General features: G+C 38.2%; 1 protein-coding gene across 1 annotated transcript in view; it reads left to right on the top strand.

Moving 5' to 3' along the window:
• The window catches only part of SYNRG (synergin gamma), an 87,499-nt gene that overhangs the window by 18,055 nt on the left and 41,769 nt on the right, over positions 1-27,675 (top strand). The window contains exons 4-13 of the mRNA XM_068977413.1: positions 9,479-9,609; positions 10,296-10,401; positions 11,140-11,251; positions 14,288-14,497; positions 16,155-16,385; positions 17,357-17,434; positions 19,001-19,197; positions 19,813-20,061; positions 21,383-21,516; positions 27,458-27,576. Coding sequence (XP_068833514.1) covers positions 9,479-9,609; positions 10,296-10,401; positions 11,140-11,251; positions 14,288-14,497; positions 16,155-16,385; positions 17,357-17,434; positions 19,001-19,197; positions 19,813-20,061; positions 21,383-21,516; positions 27,458-27,576 — 1,567 coding nt within the window. The remainder of the gene's footprint in view (positions 1-9,478; positions 9,610-10,295; positions 10,402-11,139; positions 11,252-14,287; positions 14,498-16,154; positions 16,386-17,356; positions 17,435-19,000; positions 19,198-19,812; positions 20,062-21,382; positions 21,517-27,457; positions 27,577-27,675) is intronic.

Genomic DNA, 27,675 nt, shown 5'->3' with positions numbered 1-27,675 from the left:
GCAACATAGTTGATCATAGCACTTAGGCATGTTTATCTGGGTGTTTTTCTAGGTTCTCTGTTCCAGTCCACTGAGGCATGTGTCTGCTAGTCGTGATTATGATAGCTGTGTAATATGATTCTTCCCGTTTTCTCCAACATTGTTACAGTAAAATACACATAAAGTTTACCATGTTAACTATTTTTAAGTGTACAGTTTAGTGGTATTAAATATATTCACATTGTTATGCAGCCATTACCACCATCCATTCTTGTAACTCTCTTCATTTTATAAATCTAAAACTATACTTATTGTACGATAACTCTCCATTCTTCCCTCCCTCCAACCCCATGCATCCACCCTTATACTTTAAGTCTTTGTGATTTTGACTGCTCTACTCTTGCTTGGAAAATCCCATGGACGGAGGAGCCTGGTAGGCTGCAGTCCATGGGGTCGCTAAAAGTCGGACACAACTGAGCGACTTCCTTTCACTTTTCACTTTCATGCATTGGAGAAGGAAATGGCAACCCACTCCAGTGTTCTTGCCTGGAGAATCCCAGGGACGGGGGAGCCTGGTGGGCTGCCGTCTATGGGGTCGCACAGAGTCGGACATGACTAAAGTGACTTAGCAGCAGCAAGTACCTCATGTAAATAGAGGCATACAGTCTTTGTCTTTTTGTGACTGGCTTATTTTCACCGGCATAATGCTCAAGGTTTATCTGTGTTGTAACATATTGCAGAATTTGCTTCCTTTTTAAGACTAACGTCCATTGTGTGCACATACCACCTTTTACTTATCCTTTTGTTGGTCTGTGGACACTTGGGTTGCTTCTGTGTTTTAGCTATTGTGAATGAAGTTGCTATGAATATGGATGTACCAGTATCTCTTCTAGACTGTTCTCAATTCTTTTGCGTGTGTACTCAGGAATGGAATTGGAGTCATATGGTAGTTCTATTTTGATTCTTTGAGGAACCTCCATACTATTTTCCACAGAAGCTGTACCATTTTATTCCCACCAACAATACAAAAGAGTTTCAGTTTTCCCACATCCTTGCAACACTTGTTTGTTGTTGTTGTTTTTAATTACTTGACTGTGTTTTTTAGAGGAGTTGTCGTTTTATAAAAACTTGACTGGAAACAGGACTCTCCATCACACCGCCTTCCCTCCTCCAGTATGCAGTCTCCTCAGCATCCTGTGTTAGTGTGGCACATTTGTTAGAGTCAGTGACATTAGTGAGCCAGTACTGATGCATTTCGATGAACTGCAGCTCATAGTCCACGTTAGGATTCAGCCTTTTGAGCTGCATATCCCGTGTTTTGACATTCTATGTTTTTTGATAGGAGCCATAGTAATGAGTGTGAAGTGAAATCTCATGGTTTTGATTTGCATTTCTCATGATTAGTGATGTTGAGTATCTTTTCACGGTCCTATTGGCCATTTGAATATTTTTGGAGAAATGTCTGTTCAAGTTCTTTGCCCATTTTTGAATTGAGTTTCTTGTTGTTGAGTTTTAGGAGTTTCCTGTTTATTTTGGACATGAATTCCTTATCATATATGTGATTTGCAAATATTAACTCCCATTCTGTGGGTTGCCTTTTTACTCTGTGGGTTGTGTCTCTTAATATACACATTTTAAAAATTTTCTTGAAGTCCAGGTTGTCTATTCATTCTTTTGTTAACTGTGCCTGATGTCATATTCAAGAAATCATTGCAAAATCCAGTGTTATGAAGTTTCTGTTCTATGTTTTTTACTAAGAGCTTTATTGTTCTAGCTCTTACATTTTGGTTCTTGATCCATTTGGAGTTAATTTTTGTATATGGTGTTGGCTAAGGGCCCAGTTCTGTTGATAACCACCATTTGTTGAAAAAGACTGTCGTTTACCCAGAGAATGGTCTTAGCACCTTCATCAAAAATCATTTGACCCACATGTACAAGAGTTTATTTCTGGCTTTCTGTTCTTTTCCACTGGTCTATATGCCGTACTTTATGCCAGTGAAAGTGAAGTGCAGGTCGCTCAGTCGTGTCCGACTCTTCGCAAGCCCATGAATTATACAGACCATGGAATTTTCCAGGCCAGAATACTGGAGTGGGTAGCCATTCCCTTCTCCAGGGGGTTTTCCCATTCCAGGGATCGAACCCAGGTCTTCTGCATTGCAGGTGGATTCGTTACCAGCTGAGCCAAAAGGGGAGCCCACTTTATGGCAGTACTATTACTGTTTTGGTAGCTGTAGTTTGGTGGTAGGTTTTGAAATCTGGAAGCTTGAGTCCTCCAGTTTTGTTGTTCTTTTTCAAGATTGTTTGACCGTTGAGATTCTGTATGAATTTTAGGATGGATTTTTTTATTGCTGCAAAAATCTCATTGGGATTTTTACAGGGATTTCTTTTGTAGATTGCTTTGGGTAACATTAACATTTTAACAATATTAAGTCTTCCAATCCGTGAAATATGGATTATGTTTCTATTTATTTATGACTAATTTCTTCCAACACCGTTTTGTATTTTTCATCAGCATCATTCCATAACTGGGATAAATCTTTGGAGAAAACCATTGTTAAGTGAAAAAAGTCAAATACAGAAGGAAACACACATAAAATTTTAAAACCTAGAGGTTATGACATTCATGAATTATATAAACATATATGGAAATGAAAGGAAACAAAAGTGAATTTATGACAGTGATAATCTCTGGGGAAATAGAGGAAGAAAATTATAACTGTATCATTAAAGGTTTTTTTTTTTTTAATTGTTCATATAGCTGCTGGGGCTTCCCAGGTGGCACAGTGGTAAAGAATCTACCTGCTGGTGTAGGAAATACAAAAGAGACATGGGTTCAATCCCTAGGTTGGAAGAGGGATCCATCAACTGAGAAGGAAATGGCAACCAACTCCAGTATTCTTGCCTGGAAAATTCCAGAGGAGCTGGCGGGCTACAGTCTGTGGGGTCCCAAAGAGTCAGACATGACTGAGCGCACACACATGTGCACATACACACACACACACACCTGCTATGTAGTATTATGTTGCATGAAAAAAAAAATATATATTCTTCTGTTGATGGACATTTAAGTTGCCCCCAATTTTTTGCTTTCTGTTTTGAGTTTATTGATTTTTTAAAATTTATTTTAATTGGAGGATAATTACTTTATAATATTGTAGTGTTTTTTGCCATACATTGACATGAATCCACCACGGGTGTACATGTGTTCCCCATCCTGACCCTCCCTCCCAGCTCCCTCCCCATCCCATCCCTCAGGGTCATCCCAGTGCACCTGCCCTGAGCACCCTGTCTCATGCATCGAACCTGGACTGGCGATCTGTTTCACATATGATAATACACATGTTTCAATGCTGTTCTCTCAAATCATCCCACCCTCTCCTCCCACAGAGTCCAAAAGACTGTTGTATACATCTGTGTCTCTTTTGCTGTCTCGCATACAGGGTCATCGTTACCATCTTTCTAAATTCCATATATATGCATTAGTGTACTGTATTGCTGCTTTTCTTTCTGGCTTACTTCACTCTGTATAAGTGTTCGTTCTGGATTCTGGATTCTAACCTTTGTGGTTATTTGTGCCGTCAGTATGTCCTTCTAGACTTTGGCTTATTTATTAACTTTGCCAATGGTGTCATGTTTTGTAGAAGTTAAGTCTGATGGATAAATCATTTCTTTTATGGTTTGAGCTTTTTGTGTCTCATCTATGACATTATCAAACCCAGAGGTAGTACTGATATTCTCCTGTATTTTCTTATTAAAAAGTTAAATTTTATATATATAGGTCTTTAACCTACCTGGAATTGTTCTTTGGGTATCAGTGTGATGCTGAAGGGCCTAATTTTATTTTTTATTTGAATACACGGTTGTCCCCCAAATCATTTATCGGTAGCCCATTCTGTACCTGTTGAAATCTAAGATTGCTCCTGTAATGCCTAATTTCTTCATATGCTTTCTTTAGTTTTTAAGCTGTTTCGTTTGTCTCATTGCTATATGTGTCTATACCTGCATCAGTAAATGTCTTACTGTCTTAAATGTTCTAACCCAAGATGAGCCTTTATCTGATGGAGTGGAGCCTCTGTTGTTCTTTTAAAGAATTATGGCTATTCATGGCCACATCCCCTTCAGTATGAATTTTGAGATCAGTTGATCAAATTCCATGTAAAACCTGTTGGGATTTGGATTGGAATTGACATTTTCACTCATTTGGTCTTCCTGTCGCAGCTCTCCACTTGTTCAGGTTTTCAGTAGTCTTGGGTATCTTTCAACTTGGGAGTAGCTTATTTATGTTTTAGTCTTTTAGTGGTTTATTGAACATATCTCAGATTTCTGAGTGGGTTGGTTTTTTTTTTTTTTTTTTTGCTGTGTTATTCAGTCACTGTATAGATAAGGATTGGTATCTCTTAACCTTTCAGTTTATCTACATTTCAAAAGAAAGCATAAAATTAGGCTGTATGACATGTATAAAGTTACTTTTAAGGAGTAGGAGAAACACACAATGCCATTTAGAAAGTTTGAATCTTCTTGAAGGACAGAATGGTATAACTAGAAAGGCAGTGTGGATAATAACATCTTCTTTCATTCTTTATTATTTTTGTGGAATATCTCATTTTGTCTTTTAGCCTGTTTGATTTGAGTGATTTCTTCTGTGTTCTATGTTACTGAACATAACTAAGAACAGGTTTTGATTTGGGTAAACTAAGTCAAAATTTAAAAAGAAATTTAATCCCTTACCTCAAAAAAGAAATGGTAATTATGTGACATGACAGAAGTGTTAGTTAATGCTATGATGGTAACCATTTTGTGATATATAAACAAGTGTATCAAATAAGCATGTTACCTACCTTAAACTTATACAGTATTATCATATGTCAAATTATCTCAATAAAACTGGAAAAAAATAAGGAGCTGATTACATTATAGTGGGAGAAGGAGAAATATAATACTAGGACTATGGCACTAATTTTTAGCAGCAAGAGAACCACACTGTGATTAAAAATAAATTTGCATGGCCACCACCATCCAGGATTTAGAATAGAGTGTTAGTAATTAAGCAATATTACTTGTAACTTCAGTTATAAAGTACTGGGAACTATTTATAAACCTGCCAGGTTGCTAGTATTCATTGAACAGGTAATATGTCTGAGCATATGAATAGACAGAAAAAAACATTTAAAACAATTTTAAGTCTGAGTTTGGTGGTGGTTGTTGGCACCTGGACAGGCAGCATAGCATAATGATGGAGAAAATGGATTTTGGAAGCAGAAGCTGCCTGGTTCTAATCCTGGGTCTGTCATTGCCAGTAATGAGTGAGATACTTCACTATTTTCTACTTCAGTTTCCTCATCTGTAAATTGATAATAATAGGACGACCTACTGCAGAGGTTTATTATAAGGGTTCAATTAATTGATACATGTAAAGCACTTAGAAAAGTCCTTGGAACTTAATACAGACTTCATAAATATTTGTTCTTATTAAGGTCGTCTTATTAATCATTATCAGAATTATCTCTAATTCTGATGATCTTACATATATTGAGAATTATGTATACAAATGACTAGTTCTATGGCTGATGTTTGGCAGGAACGTAATAAAATGGTATCTGTTTTACAACTATTGTGTTCTTTTTTTTTATCTAGTTGTCTAATTCTGTATTTGAAGAATCTTGCTTCAGAAAAAAATGGAATCATTACTGTTTTTGAAAGTATTCTATTCTTTCATCAGTATTACTTCTAATGTTAAAGATGATTATTTTATAATAGCTGCTATTTATTTACTCATATGTGCTAAACAGTGTTCCAGGTACTTTACACGTATTGTATTACTTCTAAACCTTGAAACAGTCTTCCACGGTCTCAATAAAGGTTCAGAATAAGAAGGTATTTTGGAAAAGTTCAAAAGAAATACTTTTTTTTTTTTAATTTGAGGGAAATACTAACATGATTTCTATTAAAGGAAAATCAGACAAAATATACTTCTAAGGCAAAAAGCCTTAAAAGCCTGGAGGTAAAGAGGGCATTTCATTTGATAAGAGGTTAAATTCATCAGAAAGATATTAGTTTGTATGCACCTAATAACCTGGTTTCAAAATGTGTAAGATAGAAACTGATGGAAAAATAAGGGGAAATAGACAAGTTCACAATCAGTAAAGATACACATTTAAACAAGCTTCTGAACAAACTTGATTAATGGATAATAGGATACTGTGTCCAACAATTGCAAAACACTTTTGTTTTGGCCACACAGTGTGGCATACAGGATCCTAGCTCCCCGAGCAGGCATCAGACTCATGCCCCTGCTTTGAGAGTGTGGAGTCTTAATCACTGGACCACCAAGAAGCCCTCAAAATTACTTTGTTTTTAAGCAAACATGGAATATTGAAATTGAAATATGCTGGGCCATAGCAAATCTCAAGCAACTCAAAGGATTGAAATCTTACAAGGTAGGCGTCCCTGTAAGACTCGTATGTTGGGAAACCATTTGAGATTTGTAGGCAGAAATTCAGATATGCAGACGATACCGCCTTTATGGCAGAAAGTGAAGAGGAACTAAAAAGCCTCTTGATGAAAGTGAAGAGGAGAGTGAAAAAGTTGGCTTAAAGCTCAACATTCAGAAAACTAAGATCATGCCATCTGGTCCCATCACTTCATGGGAAATAGATGGGGAAACAGTATCAGACTTTATTTTGGGGGGGCTTCAAAATCACTGCAGATGGTGACTGCAGCCATGAAAAGAATGCTTACTCCTTGGAAGGAAAGTTATGACCAACCTAGATAACATATTCAAAAGCAGAGACATTACTGTGCCAACAAAGGTCTGTCTAGTCAAGGCTATGGTTTTTCCAGTGGTCGTATATGGATGTAAGAGTTGGACTGTGAAGAAAGCTGAGTGCCGAAGAATTGATGCTTTTGAACTGTGGTGTTGGAGAAGACTCTTGAGAGTCCCTTGGACTGCAAGGAGATCCAACCAGTCCATTCTAAAGGAGATCAGTCCTGGTTGTTCATTGGAAGGACTGATGCTGAAGCTGAAACCCCAGTACTTTGGCCACCTCATCGGAAGAGTTGACTCATTAGAAAAGACCCTGATGCTGGGAGGGATTGGGGGCAGGAGGAGAAGGGGACGATAGAGGATGAGATGGCTGGATGGCATCACGGACTTGATGGACATGAGTCTGAGTGAACTCTGGGAGTTGGTGATGGACAGGGAGGCCTGGCGTGCTGCAATTCATGGGGTCGCAAAGAGTCGGACACGACTGAGCAACTGAGCTGAACTTTCCTACTGGCTCAGCGACAAAGAATCCGCCTGCCAATGCAGGTGATATGGATTCAGTCCCCGGTCTGGAGGACCCCACGTGTCTGGGAGCGCCCAGGCCCATGCACCATGACTGTCGTGCCTGTGCCCTAGAGCCTGGGAGCTGCGGCTGCTGAGGCCTGCACGCCCTGGAGTCTCTGCTCCACAATGGAGAAGCCACCTCACTGAGAAGTGGGTGCACTGCCTCTTGTGAGTAGCCCCTGCTCACCGCAACCAGAGAAAAGCCCTCACAGCAGCAAAGACCCAGCACAGCCGAAAATAAACAAACATTTTTTTAAAAGAATTGAAGGTGACTCTTCAAGGTTTTTCTCTCCAGTGAGATTAAGTGGTTTGGGTATAAGGATAAGAGAAAGTGATTAGTTGACTAACAAGAATGAAGTCCCAGGTGACCATTCCAAGGAAGCCAGAGGTAGGGGAGCTAAGGATGTTTAATATTGAGTCCTGGAGTCTAAGCTGAGCAAGAAGAGAAGGGAGGGCATGATGAGCATGATGGATGCTGGGAAAGTGGGAAGACTAATGGATGGGAGGGAAGTATTAATGAAGTAAAAGAGTTACTGGAGAGCATGAACTGGAAGAATAGAAAGTGGTGGTCAGTTATTGGCATGCTTGAAATCAAGATTTTGGAGGTGATGCAGCTACTGGGCCAGGTGATTGGGGTGATGACCATGGAATGGGAAGCTAGAGTGGTGTGTTGAACATGACTGTGATGAGGAGGCCTGAGACGCTGGTGTTAGATGAGTCATCCCCATGATTGTTGACCATAACCAGGAGCAGTTTAAGAGTAGAATGGACCATAGCAAAGATTGGAAGTTGAAGAGTGAGGGAGTAGACGGCATAAATAGGGTAGGAGAGTAACTGATGAAGTCTGATTGCTAGAAATTAAAATGTGTCCAGGGTTTTGAAGGAAAAGAGACAAGAAAAGGGGTTTAGAACCAAAGAGAATATTGTCCATTTACAGGAAATGTTGGAAGAAAAGTAGCAGTCTCCAAGTGAGAGGGCTTCCAGGGACAGCCAAGTTTCAAGTTAGGAAATGAAGGGGAACCTTTCAGGGAGAAGGTTGAAGAATAGAGACATTTTCACTCAGTAAAAATTAGCCATTAACCATCATTTCCATCGTCACCATCATCATGATTCATACTAAGTTTTGTGGTTAGCTCTTGTGCAATGCTATTCTTGTGGACACTTCAGTAAACTCTATACTATTGTATTGATAATGTCATTTGGTATTCATTAAGTATATTTTTTTCTGTAAAAGTTTGGATACCAAGGGTATAATAATATCAAAATATTCATTATCCTGTCATACATATTGGAAATACATGTTTAATCTCATTTGTGGAATAACTGCCGTATGCCAGGCTCTTATCTATTGCTAGAAATACAAAGACAAGTAAGATACAACACCTCAAAGAGTATGGATCAGTGAGCTCACCAGATAAAACTTGTGTGTGTGTGTGTGTGTGCTTTCTAACACACCTAGTCTGAAAGATTTGATAGACACTTCCTTAGACTGTTAGCAGTCGTGGTCCTCTCAAAGACATGAAGGCAGTGGAAGAGGCAAGATATTAAGGGGAGCTTTTTATTTTTAGCCTATGTCCTTTGAATCTTCTATTAAAATTAATTAATACAGGACTTCCCTTGTTGTCCAGTGGTTAAGAATCTGCCTGCCAATACAGGGGACACAGGTTCCATCTTCCCTGGTCCGGGAAGATTCCGTGTGGCACCAGGCAGTTAAGCCCGTTGGCTACGACTACCGACGCCTGAGCACCCTAGAGCCCGTGCTCTGCGAGGGAAGCTACCATGATGAGAAGCACCCACCACCAACTAAAGAGGAGCCCCTGCTTGCCTCAACTCGAGAAAGTCCTTGCACAGCAATAAAGACCCAGAGCAACCAAAAATAAATAAAGTTAAAAAAATAATAAGCTATGCTTTATTAAAAATGCATTTATATAGTTTGTTAATTAAAAATAAGAAAAGTTATGGAAGCTACAGTTTTTCTTTGTAGTAGTTGAAAGAAAAAGTTGTGGGGACTTCCCTGGCGATCCAGTGCTTAAGACCCCATGCTTCCACTGCCGGGGGCACAGGTTGCATCCCTGGCCAGGGAACTGATCCCACAAGCTGCGCAGCACAGCCAAAAATAAAAAGAGGAGAAATTATGTTTTTTAAGCCTAAGTCTTTGTCTGTTGTTTCTAGGCAGGGATCCCAATGGGACCAATACCAGCAGGAGGAATGCCTTACCTGGGACAAGCACCATTCCTGGGAATGCGTCCTCCAGGCCCACAGTACACTCCAGACATGCAGAAGCAGTTTGCTGAGGAGCAACAGTAAGAAACCTCAGAATACAAGGATAAAGATGCATGACAGCACTTAAGTTTAAAATGGTCAGATAATCTGTGGTGCAGATTTGAAGAGGAAACAGTCACAGTCCCCTTAAAGATCTTTAAAATGCTTTTATTATTTAAAAGTGTAAAGCCAGAAGGGACCTTAGAGATCCTAGAATTCAGTCCACTGACGTTACCTCTGGGGAAAATGAAGTCCAAAGAAATAAGCAACTTGTCAGCCCAGGCTACACAGTTACTGGAAGAACCTGGACCCGAGTGCAGGCCTCCTGATTCCCAGAGCTGTTGCTCTTTCTCACGTGTGATACGGCCTCCCCAAGTAGACGTTTCTTTTTTGTATCCAGAGCAAAGAGTGTGTGTATTTTGTCTACCTCCCCGTTTTCTTTTATATATGTACTTTGAATGTAGAATGTTGTCTCCTACTTTTGCAAGGTAAGAAATAAGTTCACATCTATAATTTAGGTAAATCATTTTTTAGACTTATTTCATATATTTGGAAATTCATATAGTGGAGACATAGGATTATCTTCAGAAAATTAGATACAATTATCAGTGAAGGTTTTAGTTCTAGGAATGCAAGATGACATTGCTGAAACTATTAGTAAGAGAAGTATGAATCTAACTGTTAATAATCCCCGAAGCTGGCTCTTTACTGGTGGTTTTTCCTTCAGAAAACGATTTGAACAGCAGCAAAAGCTCTTGGAAGAAGAAAGAAAAAGACGCCAGTTTGAAGAGCAGAAGCAAAAGCTCAGACTTCTGAGTAGCGTGAAACCCAAGGTAACGTACTCCGCCCCACAGCACACCCCCTGTGCATGCCTCCTCTCACTCATTCAGTGGATTTTGTCACCGGGACACCAGGCCCAGGCCGTAGGTGTGGTTGATTGATTTTCCATTTGTCTTAAGTCCAAAAGTGAAGGACTTTTCTTTTTCTGTAAAGAGACTTTATTGTTGAAGGGAATGAGATGTCAGTCATTATCTTCTCCATCTGTGTGTACTACCTTGGGGTGCTTATAACCTTTTCTGGGAAAGCATTAACACTGGAGACTTAATATCGAACACCTATACGCTAAAGCAGGGGTCCCCAGCCTCTGGGATCTAATTTCCTGATGATCTGAAGTGGAGCTGATGTAATAGAAATAAAGTTCATAACAAATGTCACGTGCTTGAATTATGCTAAAACACTTTCCGCCTTCCCCATCGCCCCACCCGCCCCACACACACCTCCCATCCCCGTCCCCATCTGTGGAGAAATTGTCTTCCACGAACTGGCCCCTGTTGCCAAAAAGGTTGGGGACCACTGGCCTAAAGTAATGGACCTTTTAATAATATTCTATGGAGTATTGTTTTATTTTGCTATGTGTCAATGTTTTTCTGACTTGGAGAATTCACTGCCTGACATATGTGGTAAAATATTGGAAATAGTTGAATATCTGCAGTTCTCTTTCAACTTGTGTGGATTTAGGACAAAGTGTGAGAGGTAAGTGAAGAAATATATATACATGTATTGTCTCTCAGACAGGAGAGAAGAGTAGAGATGATGCTTTGGAAGCCATAAAAGGAAACTTAGATGGGTTTTCCAGAGATGCTAAGATGCACCCTACTCCAGCATCACACCCTAAGAAACCAGGTAGTTTAAATTTTAATTTTCTTTTGATGGAAGGTGATTGAAGTCCCTGTGCTTTTAATTGACGTGTGTGTGTGTATATGTAGAGTGAGTGTTGAATTCTTCCAGATAGTTTTAATTGTAATCTTCTTTTGATGGAAGATGATTGAAGTCCCTGTGTTTTTAATTGACCAGTGTAGGTGTGTGGAGAGTGAGTGTTGAATTGTGTGTGTGTGTGGAGAGTGAGTGTTGAATTCTTCCTTCAAGCTAAATACAGATTTAGATGTTTTAAAATTTATAGTGGATTAAGAGCTATGGTCTAGATAACTGTCTTGCGGCGGGGGGGGGGACCCTTCTTGTCTTCTAGTAAATGTCAGTATGTCAACTTCACTTGTAAATCTCCTGTAGAAATGAGTATGTTAACATTAGTAAAATTCATTCACTCAAAGCAAATGTAGTACATGAGTTTACTATTGAATTCTTATTATTTTAAATTAATTTTACTTTTTATGAACTAGTGAACTAGTTTAGGTTTTACTCAATGTGATTAAACTTACAAATTTTCTCAATGATTCCTTTAAAAACTCTAATTTTCTTGTGAAATTTTTGTTTTTTCTTTGTAGAAATGAAAATACATTTCTTTGTAGTTTTTATTTCATTATTTTGTATATTCCTTTCATTATGTCATCATCAAATAAGCAAAGGAAAAGTACCTGATAAAGCAGAGTAAAGGAAATTTGTGGGGGGTGGGGGGGTGGGAATGCATGTGTGTAAAACATGTAGCAGCTGAAATGAATCTTATCTTCACATAGCTGTTACCACATCCTTTTTTAAAATTTGATATTTTGACATTTTATTCTCAGCTAATTTCAAGTTTAACATACCATTAATGGATGAATAGTTTTCATAAATAATTCAGCTAAATACTATTTTTTCCTAGCATATATCATATTGACAAATTTTATCTTAAACCTTTATAGTATCTTTTATAGGTGATATCAGGAAGAAATAATCTAATGTTGGCACAGTAATGAGTTCTTGACTTTCTGGGACAGCTTTGCCTCTGTCCATTAATTTCACTTGTTAGATTATATACTCAGGTTATCATTACAAAAAATGTGCCCCAAAGTAAAATATGTACTGAGATTGAAAAGGGAATGGATATTAGTGATCAGAATGAGTTCAGAAAGGAGAAGCATACCTCAAGGTGAAAATGTATCAGCTGAGTAAGCTAGTCAGTGAATCACTGAAGTACAGTCATTGGAACGGTGAAATTGGACCCAGCATGAAGCTTAGAAAAAGGAGAAGAAGGCAGAGAGGGATGGCCATTGCGAGGTCACATACTGCTCTGTCCATATAGAATGCCTCGCTTGGGCAGCCAAGTATAGTTTAACAACCTCACAGGTTAAATAATAAATTGGGGTTTTGATGTTCAGTTAATTTCTTGAGTTCATTCAGCATGCATGCAGTTACCTGTTTCTAGTTAACTGCTTCATGCTTAGCTAGAAAAATACTTTTTTTTTTCTGAAGCAAGCCCAAGGAATTACCAGAGCTTCTCCAGCTAGGATCTTAAACCTAGGCCTAAAGCACCTAAAGAGTTTCCAGCCTTTTTCCACCAAAGACATCTTTTAATTTTCGCCTGTAGACTGTTTATCTTAAAATGGTGAATATACAAACTGTATCACATAATTTTTATGCTTATTAATCATATATATACAGCTATGAGTTTTTAAGCCAAATATATACCACATAGAATAGAAGTAATTCCAGTAAAATGCAAAGAAATATTGGTATAGCCTAAAAAAAAAATTGGTTTAGCCCAAATAGGATCCATCTAAAAATATTCAGGGTAGCTCTCAGTTTTCCATTATTGCTATTTTCTACCAGTAATGGTCAGAGAACTGAAACTGAGAACTTAAGTACACGCTCTCAGACACTCTCAGTAACCATTATTGGGAGGGTTGGGATTCATTATGACATGGCTTTTTTTTCTTTTTTATTTTTTTAATAGTCATTTTGCATTTTTCATAGAACTTTAATGCTTCCAGGTTTTATTTCATGGATCCAAAAGAGAAGCACATAGTGTCCCCATTTTTCAAATGAGGGCTTTAAAAGAAAAAAAAAAGACTGCTCCTTGTGACATTAGACTTTAGTATTAATAAATGTTACAGCGATTCAAAGTTTGCAATGTGAAGAAGCAACAATAATAGTATTGTGAATGAGCCTTGTATTAAACCTAATCCCTGTAGAGAGGTTTATTACATAAGTGAATCTCATATTTGACAGTAAAAAGCCATACTGACATTTGTATCTTTTAGAGGCAGAGTTCTTTTAAACATAGCACTTAGCTAGGGTTTATTTTTCTGATTGGCTGCTAAGTTATTTGACTTAACACTTTATGGTGTCCTAATTTTGGTGCTTCTCCCAAGAAAGCATCACTTTGGTAATGTGTTTGATGTTCTTGTTGCCCCTATAATTTTCATTCCCTGTATAGTAGCTTTCATCCTCATATGAAATATGAACTATGCTAAGTGTATCAGTTAGGCATGATTTATCAAAAATTATATGTCATGCATTGTATTTTACTGGCATGAAATTTAGTCATCAGCATATATCTCTAAAATGTATTCAGCAGCATATAGGCAGATTTTCTTATTTATATTGGTTTGAGAAAATAGTATCCAAATAAACAGATCAGTTGAGTTTCAAAAGTAATCACCACTTTGATGTAAATTACTAGTGGTCTCACGGAAAAACATTAGTGCTATTCTAATAAAAGAAGGAAAGAAATTTTGAATTTTACAGTTTTCTCCTTTTGAACCGAGTGCAAAATAGCTATAAAGCCTCTTTTTTAAAAAGACCGACAAGTTACTCATGGATGGTCATCGAAGTGCTTTGCATTCACTGTGCGATTCCGTTTGACTGTTGTTACACGGTGTTTCCTAGTCCCCTCCACTGTTCACGTTTCAGTGTATTCTGTTGGAGTTGTGTTGCATCTCAGTTTCTTTTCCCCTGTTAATTTCATTTCTGTGTGTTTCATTGCCATTTTCCGTTTTGCAGATTATCCCACATCATCTCATTCTACTAAAACTGTCTCCCCATCACCTGCCTTTCTTGATGAAGAAGGATTCAGTGACTTTATGCAGGGGCCTGTTGAAGTTCCCACATGTGGGCCTTCCTCCACTTCCCAGCCTTTTCAGTCTTTCCATTCTACCACCCCACTTGGCCAGTTGCATGTACAGAAGGCTGGAGCACAGCCTCTCCCTCCAGGTCAGAGTCCGGTGTCTATTGCCTTACATGGTGTCCCTGGGCAAATTCCTTGTTTCTTTACTGCTTCGGCCACATACAATGTGCAGGAAACAGGTAACTTCTAAGCTCTTAATGAAAGTATTTTGAAAAATCTAGAAAAATTTATTTCACTTACATACGTAGAATAATACAGTGATGTTGGCAAGGAAACATGGGCCTGAATATGTGAGTACTATTGAAATTCACCAAAATATGACTCTAGATAAGAATCTAGATTTTTAAAAAAAAATCTAGGGGCCTCACGTTCTGAAAAAGTGATTTGAAACTTCTATTGCTAAATTTGGGACCTATTTTTTATTATTATTTTGTAAATTACAAAAGTATGCTAACACATTTACAGGAGACTTGGAAAATACAGAAAAAAGTTACAAACAGTTCCACTAAATATTACAATTATTTTTAAGTAAATTAAGATTTTTTGTTAAAGTTTTAGTATCAAGCTCTCAAAAATCAATAGAATGAATAGACAGAAAAATAGAGGTATATAGTAGACCTTTAAAGCACTGTGAACCAATTCAACAATTAAGATTTATACGGTTTTCATATAACAGCAGGATACAAACTCTGTTCATATTTCCTGAACTGTAAATCAGGAGACACTGGAACATATCCAGGGACATAAAGCAAGGTGAAAAAAAAACAAGGTGCAAAAGTTTCATGGTCTAAAGGTATTGAAAGGACAGAGTCTGTTCTCTTTTTACTATGAAATTATATTAGAAATCAATATCAAAAGTTATTTGAAAATAACCCACATATTTTCAAGTGCACTGTGACATTTACCAAAACTTAGCCTTTGAAAGCCTCAATAAAGTTAAAAGACTGAAAAAACACAGAGGCTGATTGCAGAGAAGAAACATTTAAATGAGAAATTAATTTCAAAATAAGAATTAATATCAAAGTTTACTTTAAAAACGCCATGTATTTGGAAATTAAATGCCCACTTTTAAACGTTAAGTATATCTAAGAAGTTAGGGTCCATTTTAATTACATTAGAACAAACTGATTTTTTCAGAAGGTGACTCTTGTTTGATCATTTTCTTAAGAGTAATGAGCCAGGGAAAGCTGCTTTAGAAAGTGCTCTCTGGTTCAGTGATAAAGCACATGGGGGTTCAGAAGCCCAGGGTCTCCATTTACTATCAGTTTGTCCTTGGACAAATCTTTGAACATTTCTGTACCTCGGTTTTAATCACATGTGGGAGCGAGGGGTGAGGGGGGCACTTACTCTGTCTTGAGATTTAGAATAGTGCTGAGAGGGCTCTTAGCTGACATGTTCTTGTCCACACTTTCTCAATTGACAGATGCAGAAATAGGCAGTAGTCTATAGAAGTGTCTATATCTTGTGTAGGTCACCAGATTTCTAAGGTAACACATCTTCCACCATGCTATTCTACCTATTGTCTCACAGAATTCCTGAGAATCAAAGATGATAATGATGGTAAAGTTCTCTAAAATCACTGAAGTATCTCAAGTCCTGTACAAACGTGTGGGCTTGAATTATTTCAAAATTCAAATTATATGTGGCAGGACCTTCCCTTGAGAATCTGGGGGTGGAAATGGATGGTTGAAAAATTAGAAGGTTGCAATAATATACAAATAATCCTTCATGCTGTTTGTTTAGGCTCTTCCTTGGAGAAGCTCCTAGTATCTTGTGACTTAAGTACATCTGGGCAGGAACAAATTAAATTAAATACCTCTGAAGCTGGGCACAAAGCCCTAGGCCCAGGTTCCAGTAAGAACCATCCCAGTTTAATGGCCAATAATGGGGGTGCTGTAGATGGACGTGTAAGTGGTACCACTGCTGCAGAGGCAGAAAAGACTTCAGACCAAAACCTGTCCATTGAAGAGAGTGGTGAGCTCATGAAATTTTCAGCAAAAAGTTCATTTAACCAAATGTCGCTCAAATGCTAACACCTTAAGTGTTAATCTTAAAATGAATGCTGCTTGATTTTGCTAATTGAAATTTTTTGCTTAAAATATATGTAATGCATTCTTTTCTGTAATTAACCCCTACGATTTTGCTCTGAATTCTTTCAACACACTGTTACTCCTTTAAAAAAATTTTTTTGATAACCAGTTTTTTAATCAAAATCATTCCTGATTTAAAATTTCTTCTTTTATTTTATAAAAACTTTTTCCCCTCTTAAACTTTCTGTTCTTCCTTAAGGTTGAAAAGTTAAAATTTAACTAGAAAAGTCACCAATGAGAATATGTTTTGCTTCTTTGAAATAAACTGTACACACCACTGCCTGAAGATCCACATTTTTGTAAACTCAATTTGCAGAGATGAATGTGGACAACTCAGGAGGCAAACTCTTGGAGGCTGTTTTATAGGACAAAGTGCAAAACAAAAAAATTTAAATAAAAATGCTATGCATCTGAGGCAGCAGTGTCATATTCAAGATTTTAAAACATAAGACTTTGCAAAGAAACATTAAAAGCTGCAGTGAAGCTTGGGCAAATTTTTTTTTTTTGTACACGTAGTTTTTAAACCATTGCCTATCATGTTTTTGCCTTTAATTTGTAATATATGTGAATAACACAAGCTTCACGTGATCCAGAGTATTGATTTGGTACATCTTAGGGTTTTTTGGGTTGTTTTTGTTTATGTTTTTATAAAAACATAAACTGTGTTTTTAGTTTATGCCTTAGGACAATGTTAATGTACAAGAGTTGGTTAGAAACCAAATTTTAGTTGAATTGGTGACTTTTTTTTAGTGTCTCCAGCCAGCACTCTTCTTATAAAAAGCAATGACTCAGTGTGATTTCCACTTCTGTTGCATGGACCATTACATACATTAGATGATGTTCTTTATTTCCTAGGTGTGGGGGTATTTCCCTCACAGGATCCTGTTCAGCCCAGAATGCCTCCTTGGATTTACAATGAGAGTCTGGTTCCAGGTAAAAAGAGCTTTTTTGCCCAAGATTCCTATCTGGATACTTTACTTCAAATGTTGTAATGTAGTTGTAAATGTTTACTAGTGTGGCTACAGAATATGCAGAAGAAATTATAACTTTATTTTTTCTGAAAGAGTACAGAAAATTAAATACAGCTAGTGTTTATGACTGCCTCATATATGAAATAACTATATAAATGAAGGAAAAGTATTTTGCTGTAATGTTTTAATGACCGTCATATAACTTTTATTTCTAAAAGTTTGTCTTAGATTTACTATTTTAAAAGACACTATCAAACTATAGCATCACCAACTCAGTGGACATGAATTAGAGCAAACTCTGAGAGATAGTGAAGAACAGGGAATCCTGGCGTGCTGCAGTCTACAAGGTCGCAAAGAATTGGACACGACTTAGCAACTGAAGCTTTTAAACACACACGTAATTTCCTAGCCAGAATATGTGTTCTTGGACTTCCCTGGCGGTCCAGTAGTTAAGAATTGCCTGCCAGTGCAGGGGACATGGGTTCCATCCCTAGTCTGGGAGGATCCCACATGTCACCGAGCGGCTAAGCCCGTGAGCCACAGCTGCTGCAGCCCACATGCCCTAGATCCCATGCTCCGCAGCAAAGGAAGCCACCGCAGCAAGAAGCCTGCATGCAGGAGTGAGGAGCCCAGCACAGCCAAATGAACCGATACAGATGTAAAGCCATATGTCCGTATGGGACGCCTACTGACCTTTAATCCATGTGCAATGCTAGACGTAAAATTTCTTTTTAAACAGTTTTCTCTGTCTACCTTAGCCCTACTTTCATCCATCAACTCCTCTAACTAGGGTCTCCAGATTCAGCAAATCTGCATACAGAACATCCAGTTGAATTTGAATTTTATATAAACAGCAAATAATTATTTAGAATAAGTATACCCCATGCAATATTGGCATCCTGTATTTTATTTAGCAACCCTATCCCTAACAGCTTTTCCCACTATGTCCTTTGGAAAGTCCATTTTATTGTGAAAGACTCCCCAGTGAACCCTTCCCTTTTTTCAAACACTTATTCTCCTCTCTCACTTCAACTGTAACTGTGTCTTCCTCTGAAGGCTCTGTTCCCAAACACCTTACCCAGTGATGTTTTCTCTAATAGCCTCTGCTTCACTGGGACAAGAGAAAGGTGATATGGGTATAATTTGTGCTTTCCATTGCTATTAGTATTTGCAGATTAGTTCCATCATCATTACTCTACAACTTCTTTTTTAAAATCCGAAGCATCTGCTATACCACCTCTGTCTTACTGCTGTTACTGTCTCCTAGTGAGAAGACTCCCTCTTACCTTTAACCCAAAATCTTCATCTGTAGAACCAAGCTCCAGCCTCTCTTCTAAGCTCCAGACCCTAATTGTCTGCTGGACATTTCCACTTGAATATCTTTATAGCAACTCAAACCCTTGGTGTGGCTTCAGTTCTGTTAAAGCACTTTGACTTAGGATTATTCATGTATAAGCATCAATGACAACAAAAAAGGTGGATCATTTGTAATATGTTTACATTTGTAATCTGGTCTTTCCTTTAATAGATGCCTATAAGAAAATTTTAGAAACCACAATGACTCCAACTGGAATAGACACTGCTAAACTTTATCCCATCCTGATGTCATCTGGGCTTCCCAGGGAAACTCTTGGACAGATATGGGCCTTAGCTAATCGAACCACACCTGGAAAACTGACTAAAGAAGAGCTTTATACCGTTCTTGCCATGATAGCAGTAACACAGGTTAGACATTCTTTTGAAGGTTAGGTTTATATTTTCGATATAAACTGAGAGAATGTGAATCCTTTTTTCTACAACTTATAGAACTCTTTGGACATTAAAATGTAGGTTATTTTCAGGACAGAGTTCTTCAGAATATACTGTTTATATGATATGCGTGCTAGCACAATACTCTTTTATTTAAAGACTGTAGTAACATTCTCTGACCTAACTGTAATCCTTTCGAGCTTGAAAAGTTAGTAATAGATGAAGTTACTCTCTCTGTGCTTTGAAGTCTTTGTCTAAAATTCCTTAGATATAGATAAAGTGTACTCGGTCTGGTAGCAGTTTTTCTCATATTACAAAATCATTGTAAAGGATTTGATTACAGTGAATTAACCAAACTTGTCAGAGAGTGAAAATGTCAGATTGAGTGTGTGTTGGCCATTTCTCTGCTGCATATTAGATTGACATTAACCTTATAACTTATTTTCTGGTGTCAAATTCCTGAGTTCTGGGAGAGTCAGAGCAGAAAACCCCAGGGCTGCAGATGTTACATTTAGGTCTCTGTGTCAGATGTGGGCCGTATGTGGTTTGCAGTTTCCTAAAATGTTCCCGTTTTCCTCGTGTTCTGTGTAGAGGGGTGTTCCTGCCATGAGTCCTGATGCTTTAAATCAGTTTCCAGTGGCTCCTGTTCCAACGTTAAGTGGCTTTCCTGTGACTTTGCCAGCTGCTGTGAGTCAGCCCACAGGGATGCCCTCAGGCCCTGCAGGCTCCATGCCCCTCACCCTCGGACAGCCAGTCATGGGCATTAACCTTGTTGGGCCAGTCGGGGGAGCTGCAGCCCAGGCTTCCAGCGGCTTCCTGTCAGCTTACCCTGCAAATCAGGTAGATGAAGAGGCTGTGCGTTTTCCAAGTTATCTCTGAAAGTGAATCCGAGCAAGTATTTTTTCCAAGAAATGTAGTAAAGATTGCTGTATTATGATGGACACTGGCAGTGGAAATTAAGCAGTGTTAAATGGCAACCCACTCCAGTGTTCTTGCCTGGAGAGTCCCAGGGATGGCGGAGCCTGGTAGGCTGCCGTCTATGGGGTCGCGCAGAGTCAGACAAGACTGAAGCGACTTAGCAGCAGCAGCAGCAAAACAGTACAACATTGAATTTTTCATTATTTAAAAAGCAAAAGAATTTCTGAAGCCTTCAGATACTTGAATCTTGGCTAAAAATGTGTAGTTCTTTATCATACATATTTTAAATGCCAAGTTTAATAAAGCTAGTTAAATCCTTAAGCTGTTTCTTTTGAAAAAGCTGCTAAGCCTGATTAAGATGTTTCCGTTTATTTTTCATTTCTCAGTTTAGCAAAAAAAAATTTAAAACATAAATTTAGTGTTAGTAAAAAATGTGGGGAAAAGGATTTTTTGGTACAGCCTTTTTGGAAGGCACATTTGACAATAGCTATCAAAATTCTAAATATTCGTGTCTTCTTACCCAGCAGTCATTCTATTAGGAGTCCATCTCACAGAGCTAGTAACTCAAATGAGCAAAAATATACAAGGATATTTGTTGTAGCGTTGTTTGTTAGAGTGAAAATTAGGAATAGCTGCATATTTATCAACCAGAAGGAAAATGTTAAGTAAGTTTTGGTTTATCTACACAGGGGTAAACTATTGGATATTCAGATGAATGTGGTGGATGTGCATGTACTGCGTAAAAAAGATGTCCATGTTGAATGATTTCATTCAAGTGCAAGGGAGTGCAGTACAAACTTGTTTTTCGATAAAACAAATGACCTGTTAACAGTGTTCACTTCCTAGAGCACGGGATTACGAGTCAGTGTTCACAGTTTATACATATATGTGATAGATTAAAACAAGTTTGTTTCACTTGTCATATATAAACGTGATTAAACTGTTTCATAAAGATGGCAGTTTCTCAATCTATTAAATGTGATTCAGCTATTTAAAAATTATATAAATTAAGTTTAAACCAGTCTTTTACCATTTTTACCAGAGTATTTACCAGTACTAAGCAGCATTCTTGCCTTAAGCAGTTGAGCTGATGTTATGTCTAAAGGGTATTCTCCTAAAATTAGGTATTTGTACTGAAATGGGAGCATTTTAAAAGGTTGTCTTTGAGGTTGATGGTTAAAGGTTTGTGATTTAGCTTTTTGTTATTGGATGTTTTCTGTTTCTATGTCCTCTGTAAACCTAGGTGGTCAAACCAGAAGATGACGACTTTCAGGATTTTCAAGATGCTTCCAAGTCAGGGTCACTTGATGACTCATTCAGTGATTTCCAAGAGTTGCCGGCTTCTTCAAAATCAAATAATTCTCAGCATGGAAACAGGTAGAAAAGAGTTGCATATCGTTAATATAGCATTTCATAATTGAGAAAGAGGCAGTCCACAATAAGAAGCCTAAATATAAATAAGAGAATTAAGACTCCTTACTCTCATGATTTCTAGATGATTCCCACTGTATTCATACTTTTATTCTCCAAACTTCTCTCTTCTTTGTCCATCTTAAACTTCAGCTTCTACCATTCCTCCCAGTATACACCTACTTGACAGTATTTCTTTTTACTTGTGCTAAACCTGATTTATTACAACTGAGTGTATTTGTGGCAAGGATGACTTCATATTCTTACATTAGATTCAGGTCGTCAACTGCTGAAAAGCTTTATAGACAGGGGTACATATTTTAATATGTTGCAATATAGTATATATTATTGCTAATCTATACTATATACTAATATATTATTGCATACTATCTGCAGAAATCATTTAGAAATTGAAATGAATATATATTTGAAATTGAAATATGAATAGACATGAAATATAAAAATTCATGTCTCTCTTATGTTTAAGTTGAAATTGGTGGCTTTTAGGCCTTGAGGTTTCCATTTGCATGAAAAGGTTAGTCACTCAGTTGTGTCTGACTCTTTGTGACCCCATAGACTGTAGCCTGCCAGGCTCGTGTGTCCTTGGGATTGTCCAGGCAAGAATATTGGAGTGGGTAGCCATTTGCTTCTCCAGGGAATCTTTCTGACCCAGGGATCGAACTCAGGTCTCCTGCCTTGTAGGCAGATTCTTTACCATCTGAGCCACAGTTGCGTAAATTAGTTTTTCTAATGTTTTATGTACTAGCTTAACTTTTAGGTACAGTAACTGATTCAGGATGTAGTCAACACCTTTCCATCTTTTTTTAAGACTTTTTTTGTTTGTTTGTTATGGACCATTCTTAAAGTCTTTATTCAATCTGTTATAACATTGCTTCTGTTTTATGCCTTGGTTTTTTGGCCACAAGGCATGTAGGGTCTTGGCTCCCCGACCAGGGATCGAACCCCACCTCTTGCATTGGAGGGCAAAGTCTTAACCACTGACAGGCCAAGGAAGTCCCTCCATTATTTTTTAAAAATTTATTTACTTATTTTTGGCTGTACTAGGTCTTCATTGCTTCATGCAGGCTTTCTCTAGTTGCAGTGCCTGAGACTTTCGTTACAGCGGCTTCTCGTTGTGGAGCACGGGCTCTGGGGCACATGGTCTTCAGTAGTTTTGATGCATGAGCTTAGTTGCCCAGGGGCGTATAGGATCTTAGTTTCCTGACTAGGGATAGAACCCATGTCCTCTGCATTGGCAGGCAGGTTCTTAACCACTGGACCACCAGGGAAGTCCCTCCATCATCTTTTAAAAGTATTCATTAATAAATACTTCTTCCACCAAGTAAAGCATATGAGGCTTTGAGTAATAAGCAGTGTGAATTTCTTTGGTTGTTTTGGGAACTTGTTTTTCTCAGGATACATATTCCATTTCTCTTATATTCCTGTTTGTGCAATTTCACTTATCTTTTCTGTTTTAACCAATTGATTATCTCTTAGCACTTCCTGCAGACACTATAAGAAGAACTTAGGGATAGGCATAGGGAAAGAATTGTTTTCCTAATTTTAAGACTACATCAAACACTTGTAAATGACACATAGAAGAGACATATGAGGGATGTGACTCTAAAGTACTGGGAGTTCAAGCCACACACAGATTATTTACACGGTAAACACATAATCCTTCTTTCTCAGGTCTCTTGCTGTGCACAAATTTATATATATATATATATATATATAATATGTATGTATTTGGCTCTGCCAGATATTAGTTGTGACACTTGGAATCTTTAGTTGTGACTTGTGGGATCTAGTTCCCTGACCAGGGATTGAACCCAGGCCCTCTGCATTGGGAACTTGGAGTCCTAGCCACTGGACCACCCGGGAAATCCCACATATTGGTCTGTTCTGCTCTTGTCTAGAACATGTCTGAATACCCAAGGCATCTCAAATTACCTGCATAAAATGGTTCATTATTTTCCTGCTAAAGCTAAATAAAAATTTGTTAAATCACATATCCAGTCACCTAATCAGAAACATGTTGATTTTGACCCCCTCCTCGTTCCTGCTCGGTGTGGGAAAAGGCCCTGTGTGATCTGGCTTCTGCCAGCCCTCTTGACTGTTGCTATTTCCCCATAGCTTATCTCCAGCCACACCTAAACCGCCAAACTGACCATGCTCTCTCAAGCTTCTGGCCTTTTACATCCTGTTTTCTTCCATCTAAAGCTCTCTCTAAAGTTAATTCTAGTTCCATGTCAAAGATTGATTTAATACAGGAAGGTTTTACTAACCCTTCTCCATCAGTCCCTACCTCCAAGATGAGTTCAGGGCTTCTCCTTCTCTACTGCTGTGGCAGCTTGTGAATATCTGTGCCCTAACTGCCATTCCTGGTTGACCTGACTGTTCCCCCTCCCTCGGCTGTAGGTAACTGATGACAGGATTTCATGTGTCTATATGTATTACTTAGCCCACAATATGTAGTTCATTAAAGGTTTGTTGGATGAATATATTGTAGTATGAAGGTTACACACTGAATTTATCAAATTGATGATTCATTCCTCTGGGAGAAAACTCTTCAGCAGATGAAATTGAAATTTGAGCACAGAAAGTTTTAAGATGGTGGCCGGACTTGAACTATTTAATAGAGTATTAGCAATTTTGTGTGGCATTATCTCCACATAATAGTTTACTTTCATGTATAGCCATACTTTGCAGGTTTTTCTTCTTCAATTCTGGCTTGACTACTACTATGGTTTCCTTGCATGAAAACATTTGTTCATGTCTAAGAATTGACACTCAGTGTTTGTTTATTCATTCAGACACATTTACATAGCATCTGCTGTGTGCCAGACATTGGGATAGTCACTGGAAATACACAAGCAAAAGGCACAGTTCCTGCTCTAAAGCTGCTTAGGTTTATCTGTGTATTTATATTATCTAATAAAACTCCCTTAGAATTGCTCCTTCAGTCATGTGTACATTCATGTGTAACGAATTCCCTATCTTAACGATGATCTGTATTCCATATTGTGAATTATTTGAAAAGGATATTTGTTAAGTCTGATATAGATAGTTAAGCCTAGGTAAGACCACTTTGGGCAGCATTTATAACCGAAAAATAGGCATTGTTTGAGAAGATGAAAAGGCAAATAAAGTGTTAGAAATAGGCTGGAGCAGAGAGTATCGTTAGTCTGTGGGGAGAAAATGACATTAGTTAAGAGCAGGCGCTGGTTATGGACTGCCTTATGATTTGTGACATGATCTGTAAAGCGTTTTAGAAATGAGTGGCATGGTGAAAGTGACTTGCTACTGTGTGTGGGATAAATGCAGCTTCCATGGTGCTCCTGTTGAGGGATGATGAGAGATGCTCTCAGTTTAGAGTTACAGGTACTGAGAAGGGTTTATCTGAGAAATTGGTTGGACTCAGTGTTGAACTGGATGTCAGAGTCCTGGAGAGCTGGCACGAAAGGGCTTCTGGAAGGGAGCAACATCATTCATTTATCCATTTGGAAAATACTTGCTGTGTGCCAGGCACTGGGGAACCGCATATAGTAAAACAAAGCAGACATGCAGAGCTGATGCTAGAACAGTTCAAAAGGATTAAAGCACATGGGGGTTTTGAGTTGGCTTGTTTTCTTTTGCGTTGAATTTTTATTTATTTTTAAAATTTATATAGTTTTGGCTGCACCAGGTCTTGGTTGCTATGCATGACTTTCTCTGTGGTGAGTGGGGTCTACTTTCTAGGTTTGGAGAGCGGCCTTCTTAACTGCTGTGGCTTCCCTTGTTGCGGAGCACGGACTCAGTAATTGTGGTGCACAAGCTTAGTTGCCTGATGGCGTGTGGGATCTTCCTGGATCAGGGACTGAACCCCTGTCCCCTGCATTGGTAGGGGCAGGCAGATTCTTAACCCCTGGACCACCAGGGAAGTCCTTCTTTTGCTTTTGAAATGGGTTTATTTAGCAGGGTGAGCAACTAGGTAAAATCATCCACCACAGCCGCATGGAGTAACTGTAATACCTAAATGATAATTAGAGAAAAAGAAGAAAACAGTTTTTGGTGACTAAATCATTTAAAGTCTCATCTTTCAATAGAATGCAGGTTCTTAAATTGTAAAACAATATGCCCCTCTCACTGAGTGCCTTTCATTAGTATTAAACAATAGTAATAGCCATTTCCATGTTTGGAACATAAAACATGTTACATGACTGGCATAAACACTTTCATAATGATTACAGTTTTATTTAGTAATTGCTTCAAGGATAGAACTGAAATAATTTATTTGTAATATGTGTAAAATTACAATCATAGCTTTTTTTTGCTTCATTACCCTGAAGAGCCTCTATTTTTTCCCACTTCTGAAAATAATTTTTAAATTAATAATATTCAAATAAATATCACATATAGTAGACTTTACAATAGACTTTAAAAGCCCATAGCTAACACTCGCAAATCATGAAAAATCACTCAACTCTGTGGTTTTTTTTTCCTGAGACATTCATTACCTTTATTCTTGTGCAGCATTCTGTTCAATGAGTTGTCATTTAATTGCTTGTGGAACTGTTAAAAACCCACCTATTCTGTATAAACAGTGACCTGTTTGGCCAGATCAAATATGGAGCTGATGTCTGGTAGTGGAGTGAAATGACAGCATTTGGAAGCACTAACTCCTCCAGCACTGCAGGTGCCCATTAGCACGCATGTGTATGAGCTGGGTTTTTACCTTGCTTGTAGGCCACTGATAAGAAGATTTAAATGACTGTGGAAAGATTTTTGCTAGAGGGCAAAGAACTCAATAGAAATCCATTTATTGAGTATGGTGGTATTGAATGACACAAAATAGTAGTGGAATGTAGTCATTCATATGTAAAGGTGGTTCTTCCAGGGAGCTGCCAGGGTCTGATAAGAAAAAAAAAAAAAAGCAAAGTTTTTGTAGTCTGTTTAAGCCATCCAAGAATTACCCACACAGATACTACTCATTACACTGTTTTTCCATTCAGCAGGGAAATGTGTCCACAGGCAAAAGTATCTTTATCTAATTTTGAAGTGATTGTTGTTTTGCTGCAAAGATAGCTTCTGGAATTTCTTGATGTGATCCTTGTAATAATGCAGATTGAACGTGTTAACTCTTACTGTGGCTTATCATAGGTGGGAACTCCTGGCAGTAAGCAGTGTAGTGTGATCAAGAGGGACAGTTTGCATCTTTGTTGAAGCACTGCAGAAATAGATTTTTATCTTAACTATTCCGCCTCTGCATTCTGAACCCATCTGAGAGAATAATTTACACGAAGCTTAACTGGGTTAAAATACTGGGTTTACGTACTTGGAGCAGTTCACTTTCACAGATTTATGGACCTAAATATAAAGTTGCAGGTGGTTGTTGTTCTATAATAATTATTTCTAATGCCACTCCAGTGGGTTTTGTCCTTTAACTAATTAATTTATTTTATGGCTATGCTGGGTCTTGGTCGCCGCACACAGGCTGCTCGCCGCAGTGGCATCTCTGGTTCAGAGCACCGGCTCTAGGAGTGCGGGCTTCAGGAGTTGCCGCACTCAGGCTCTGGAGCGCGGGCTAGGTATTGTGGCACACAAGCTTTGCTGCCCTGTGGCATGTATGGAACCTGTGGCCCCTACATGGGCAGGCGGATTCTTAATCACTGGACCACCAGAAAGTCCCACTCCAGTGGTTTTTATGGCTTAAAAGATGATTTAGATGGTCAGCATGGATCTGACCCTTTTTCACATAATCAACGACTTTGGTCTTATGTGGTGTATATATATAGTTTCTTTAAAGCAGGGAGCCACGAGTTTTTACTAGGTATCTGTGTGCCATTTTAATTCTAAGTTCTTCCTTGATGACATGGTAGGGAGACAATGTTCTAGGCATTAAGAAATATTTCTTTTTCCCTTTTAGTGCCCCTTCTTTGTTGATGCCTCTTCCTGGAACTAAAGCATCAGCTTCAGTGGATAAATATGCTGTATTTAAAGGAATTGCAGCTGACAAGCCCTCTGAAAATATGGTTCCGTTTGGAGGTAAAAGCAGTTCATAAATTCATGAACCTGTGAATGTAAATCTTAGTTTTTAGTGGTGACCTTTTATGGTAAATGTCCTTGAGTTGTGATCTCAAGGTT

This window comes from Capricornis sumatraensis, chromosome 8 (assembly GCF_032405125.1).
Source record: "Capricornis sumatraensis isolate serow.1 chromosome 8, serow.2, whole genome shotgun sequence".
Taxonomy (NCBI): Eukaryota; Metazoa; Chordata; class Mammalia; order Artiodactyla; family Bovidae; genus Capricornis; species Capricornis sumatraensis.
This window is presented reverse-complemented; position numbering and strand designations above follow the sequence as displayed.